Source organism: Cynara cardunculus (genome assembly GCF_001531365.2).
Source record: "Cynara cardunculus var. scolymus isolate 2C chromosome LG 5, CcrdV1, whole genome shotgun sequence".
NCBI classification, from domain to species: Eukaryota; Viridiplantae; Streptophyta; class Magnoliopsida; order Asterales; family Asteraceae; genus Cynara; species Cynara cardunculus.
The window spans coordinates 10431509-10436826 of record NC_037532.1 but is presented as its reverse complement, the minus strand read 5'-3'; the positions used below and the strand labels follow the sequence as shown (position 1 = coordinate 10436826).

At 36.1% G+C, this 5318-nt stretch overlaps 1 protein-coding gene across 1 annotated transcript; it reads left to right on the top strand.

The window, feature by feature from the left end:
• Nucleotides 1-2669: 2669 nt before the first annotated feature.
• LOC112512321 (transcription factor DIVARICATA-like) lies at nt 2670-4848 on the top strand. Its single transcript, XM_025118203.1, has 2 exons — nt 2670-3472; nt 4167-4848. The coding sequence occupies exons 1-2, from the start codon at nt 3057-3059 to the stop codon at nt 4624-4626; spliced, it is 876 nt and encodes a 291-aa protein (XP_024973971.1). The 5' UTR covers nt 2670-3056; the 3' UTR covers nt 4627-4848.
• The last annotated feature ends 470 nt before the right edge of the window (nt 4849-5318 follow it).

Here is a 5318-nt window from a genome sequence, read left to right as displayed (position 1 = left end):
AATTAATTTTACTTAATAATAATTATTTAATTAATAAATTATTTGATATTAACTTATAGTAGATAATATTTAATTATAGTTTTATTGTTATTTGATTAAAATATAGTTTTTTATGATGAAACGTCGCTTAAAAATTGATTAGAGATTACTGTTGTGGGGTTAATTTTTAGATAATTTCTAAAAGTGACATGGTAGTTTTTTTGTTAGATAATTGGTCACGTTTTTTTTCATGAAATGAATTGAATAGTCTCAGGTAGACAGTTTTTATGGGGCGTAAGCCTCCATCTTTCATGATATTATGCATGGATCAGATATATCATAGCGAATTCTTCAGAGAAACAAGTAGAAAGGGTTTTAAATTGATTGCAATTTTCAGCGTTGATTTCAACTCAGTTGAAAGTTATGCCGTTATACAAGCAATTATAAATTACTCAGAATGCTTAAGCTAATCGAAGATAAAGGGTTCTGACTTTCGAGAGATCTCCCAGGTCCAAAATGCCCCAATTTAATCGACTAACATTCGTTTTTCATCAAAATGCCTTCCCCTGCAACTTATTCCATGTATCTAATATTCGTATCAAAATCCCTTCTATTTCTTATTCTGCGTACACATATTGTGTGGGTTTTGTGAATAGTGATAACATCGTTCATATCAAACTTGGGTCATGCAACGTTCTCATAACAACCCAAGAAGATGAAACCTATATGCAATCCGTCCGTCAACCTATCTATCAACGTACCCCACCTATTTCAGCAAACCCAACGAGACATTTACATCATGCAACTTTCGATCTCTTTACTACGTTTCTCATGTCAATCTTCTTTGGCGTGTAACTCAGTTATAATCAACCTTTTTTTTTTCTTTGGAGTGATCTCTACCTAAAGCTTTGAAAATTGATTGCAAATTTCATCCTCATACTTGTTTATTAAAAAAATGTTAGGAATTTCATGAAATGTAACCAAGAAAGGGAACAAGCCTATTAATTTAATTGTTTGGCCCTAGGGAAAAACATGGCCACATAACCAACCACACACTTGTAGAATAACAAAAGTAAATGCATTTATTTTTAGCATATTGATTGCCAACAATGAAACCACCTCTACCAATTTCGTAATAATTTTGAAGGATTTGAACTTCGTTAGAAATACGTATTTTTAATATATTTTATAAAACATTATTACATACAATCCTACAAAGTCCTGTGAGATACCAGACACCCTCTACGATTTCAAAATCCTATATTAATAAGATCCCGAGATTTCAAATCCAAGAAATCAGGAATTCAAATCCAAATTCAATCCAATCACATAAATTAAACGGAACGTAAAGATCTTTTAAAAGAAGCCCATACCTTTGAATGACATGTTGTACTCCATGGTACGTTCATTGAACTTCAATTAATGATAAAACATTTAAATATCAATATTTTGTAATAACTGTTGATAAACAAATAGATAATCTGTAAGAGATCTTCTATAAATAGGAAATATATGTAGTTTTTTTTAAGTTCTTAATCCAAGTTTATATGTTATTCCATCCAGACTTTGACAATATGGAATCTACTTTTTCAATCTACATAATTTCAAGATCCAAAGATTTCGGAATTCAAATAAATAATTTAAKATGGCTTATTCAGATTTTTTATAGGAAATCTTGAGGTTTTTTTTTTATTGTAATGAAACCTATAAACCCCATGTTTTGTAACCAAAATTACTTCGGATGGCTTATTGAGATTTTCAGCTACCTTTTTTCCAATTATGTCTCTTATATTTACTTTTTAAGTCATTTTATATTGTCATCTAACTTGTCGTCAAACAAGACTAATTCATCAAACTGTGTTATCAACTAAGAACTAGCTTATATCCTCAAACAACTAGCTTATTGGGGGTCATTTTATATTGTCATTTAGGTAGTTTTCGCCAAATGTAACAACTATCTTATCATCTAACAACCGGCTTAGGATGCAATTAGCAGAAAGAGTGAAGTCAAACTGATATGAGGTTTGCATTAGAATACACAGAAGGTCAGGAGTTGTTGTAAGCTTAAGTCAAAGAGGCATGAAGGAAAGGGCTTACCCCTCATTCATCTTATGCCATGATGAGTTTGGACCACCATATTAATTCGACATCAACAATAGTGAACAAAAGGCCATATCTTAGTTAAGTTTGTTTTTAGGAATTCTAGCCTAAGTTAGGTCCTTAAAAACTCCATCTACTTCAACACTAGTGTTTACCTTTTTATGTGGTTTCTTCTTTGATGGGAGCCCCACTAGTAAAAGAAACAAGGTTAAATAATCTTGTGGAGGGCAAGTTCCCTTATGCTGTACTCACACCAAAACAATAGAAAAAAAGAGGGTATGACCACAATAATTGAATACCATTCCTAGAAGGTCACAGCTAAATGTCAACACAACTGCTGCCAAACTTTTTCAACTTTTTGTGTAAATTACCATAAAACCCATGTGCATCTGCTTCACCAATGACAAATTGTTGTCTTTAGCTTTTGATTGGCCAGCTCTTAATAAAAAGCTTTTTAATTTAGCAGATGACCCCACAAATACATATCACCCAATCATACCTAACCACCTCATATTAATTAAAGCTCCTCCTTTTGGTATTATATATCTGCCAATACAGATCTCTCACCCCTTTCAATCAAGTACAGTTTTGCTGCTGACAAGCTTGGATTCACTTCTTTAAGCTCACTCACTCCCATTTTCTTACCCATAATCACCTTCTAGGTGAAAGAAAAGCAGGAATGTTTCATCTTTCTGTTGCCTAAATCTTCATGGGTTTCTTTTTGATGTTTGATTTATGCATCTTTGTGCTTTATACTTGATAAAAAACCCCCCCTTTAATCTTCTTTTACCATTCAGCAGAGCTTTTTCCTCATGTATTGGAAAGTTGGGTGCTTCCTAGATTCCTCACTTCATGCTTATGTCAATAAAGCACACAGGCTCTCCTCAAAAGAGTGATTTAGTGGCAACTTCTTCACCATAGACTCTCTCTCCATTTCAATTCCTCCATAACTGGGTGTTGGTCATTTTTCATCGAAAATGAATCGAGCAACCGAAATTCCCTCTCCATCATCGTATTTCAGAGGCTCAACGTTGTTCTTCGAGGGAACCAAAGAGACGGAATGGACCCTGGAAGAGAACAAGCGGTTTGAGGATGCACTGGCGTTGTTTGATAAGGAAACGCCAGATCGGTGGCACAATGTGGCGCAATTGATCCCGGGAAAAACTGTGGTTGACGTGATCAATCATTATCGGAAATTGGAAGAGGATATTAGTGAGATAGAGGCAGGGGTGTGTGTGGTACCTGGATACAGCAGCAGTGATCCTGTGACACTCGAGTGGGTGGCCAACAACCACCCACAATTTTACAGTCCTGGAGGAAAGAGAAGTGCATCAAATAGGCTTCCTGATCAGGAAAAGAAGAAAGGAATTCCATGGACAGAAGAAGAGCACAGGTGAACTTATTATCTTGAACTCAATTTTCTTTCATAAATGGCAGGAGATCATTATGTACATGTAAGCAAATCACAATAAATGAAGGTTTAAGGAACAGAAACAACAGTTTTGAACCCTTTGAGGTAGAGGACAAGTTTGCCTACATCTCACATCCAGACCCTAACTCTATTTTCGATTGAGATATATTGGGTTCTTTGGGATATCCAACTTGCTACGTGAGTCGACTAATACCAGGGCGACCACCTACAAATTTAAATTTGTTGCAGGTAGCCCGAAGTCACCGCATTTGAACCTCCATAGCCACAAGGGAGTTTTATTCCTTCGTGGATTTGGATTTGAACATGGGACCTCTAGACACTTTTGACCTTTGGAGTAAAGCTCAAACGGAAGAATGATTTCATTTCTGAAAACTATGAATCCCAGTAATGAAAACCAGGTGTGCATTGACATGGTGTATATAATACCATATGGCATTGCATACAACTACCACAAAGGCACATAAACAGCCGCTCTACATTTGGGATGGAAGACAGATTTATATACATCCCACCATCTAGAACCTACTTTCGAGCGGGATATATTGCGTTTGTTTGGATTGGTTTGGTTTGGTTTTCAGTTTTTACCATATAGCATTATTACTACGAATTGGCTTGGAAATTCCCTGATTTGGTTTGTTAAATGATTTATTCTCAGGCAATTTCTTTTGGGGCTGAAGAAGTATGGCAAAGGGGACTGGAGAAATATCTCAAGGAATTTTGTGACAAGTAGGACACCTACCCAGGTTGCTAGTCATGCTCAGAAGTACTTCATCCGGCAGTTATCGGGTGGAAAGGATAAGAGGAGGTCAAGCATTCACGATATCACCACGGTGCACCTTAACGACACTAGAACAAAAACACAGTTGCCAGAGAATGATACATGTCCAAAACCAAGTGAATGTACCACCTTGGTCACACAGCCACCAAAACCTCAGCACCACCATTCGAATATGTCTAAAGCACTGTACAAATGGAGTCTTCCTAATCAGCAGGTGGCAACAAACATGGCATTTAACCTTCCAAACAGCAGCCTGAGGATGGCACCACTTCATGGGAGCTCATCATATGGATCTCAGTATGGACATTTGGGTACGGTTTTTCAAGGGAACTGTTAGAGCTGCACAACTTTCATATCCCGGAGAATGGGATATCTGGCTATGTAACTAGGAGAATTTATCGAAGTATGTAGGATAAAAGCGTGATCCACCAAGGTTGTAGTTCTTTGATTACTTATTGCTCTAGTTCCTAGCATCTGTTCATTATTTATCTATTGATGAGAAAATTAATTTGTTAAGCAAAACTGTGGTATGTCATGCATTCAGCAGATAACTTTTTACACAAGAATTGCTGAATGGATCACAAGACATCTGAACATATACTTCATTGTCTTAGCATAGTGCTTAGAGATGACTGAAATCAAGGTTCAACCAATGCTCTTTGTTGAGCCTACTCACAACTATGGCATGTTTCACAGAATCTGTAAGCAAGTGTATAAGATTGAAAGTATAGTTTAACAAAGTATATATTCCCAAAAGCAATTCCCAAGCAAAGAATATTCTTCCTTGTAAAGTAAAATGTGGCTGCACTAACATCTAAATAACAAGTAATTAGGCTACCTAATAATGATAAAGTAGTAATACCTAACTAGACATAAGACCTAAACCCCATCACTGTTCTTGGATCATGCAAAGATTCACCAATACCATATACATTTCTTTAACTCAAGCTTCCTTCTACTGAGATCAAAATCAGAGCCACTGTAGGGACTTTGTATATTCATCTAGCTCCCTCACGACACTTTACGACA

Coding starts and splice junctions, on each gene's coding strand:
- LOC112512321 (XM_025118203.1), top strand. CDS start 3,057: ATGAATCGAGCAACCGAAATTCCCTCTCCATCATCGTATTTCAGAGGC. Junction 3,473..4,166: donor TGGACAGAAGAAGAGCACAG/GTGAACTTATTA, acceptor ATTTATTCTCAG/GCAATTTCTTTTGGGGCTGA.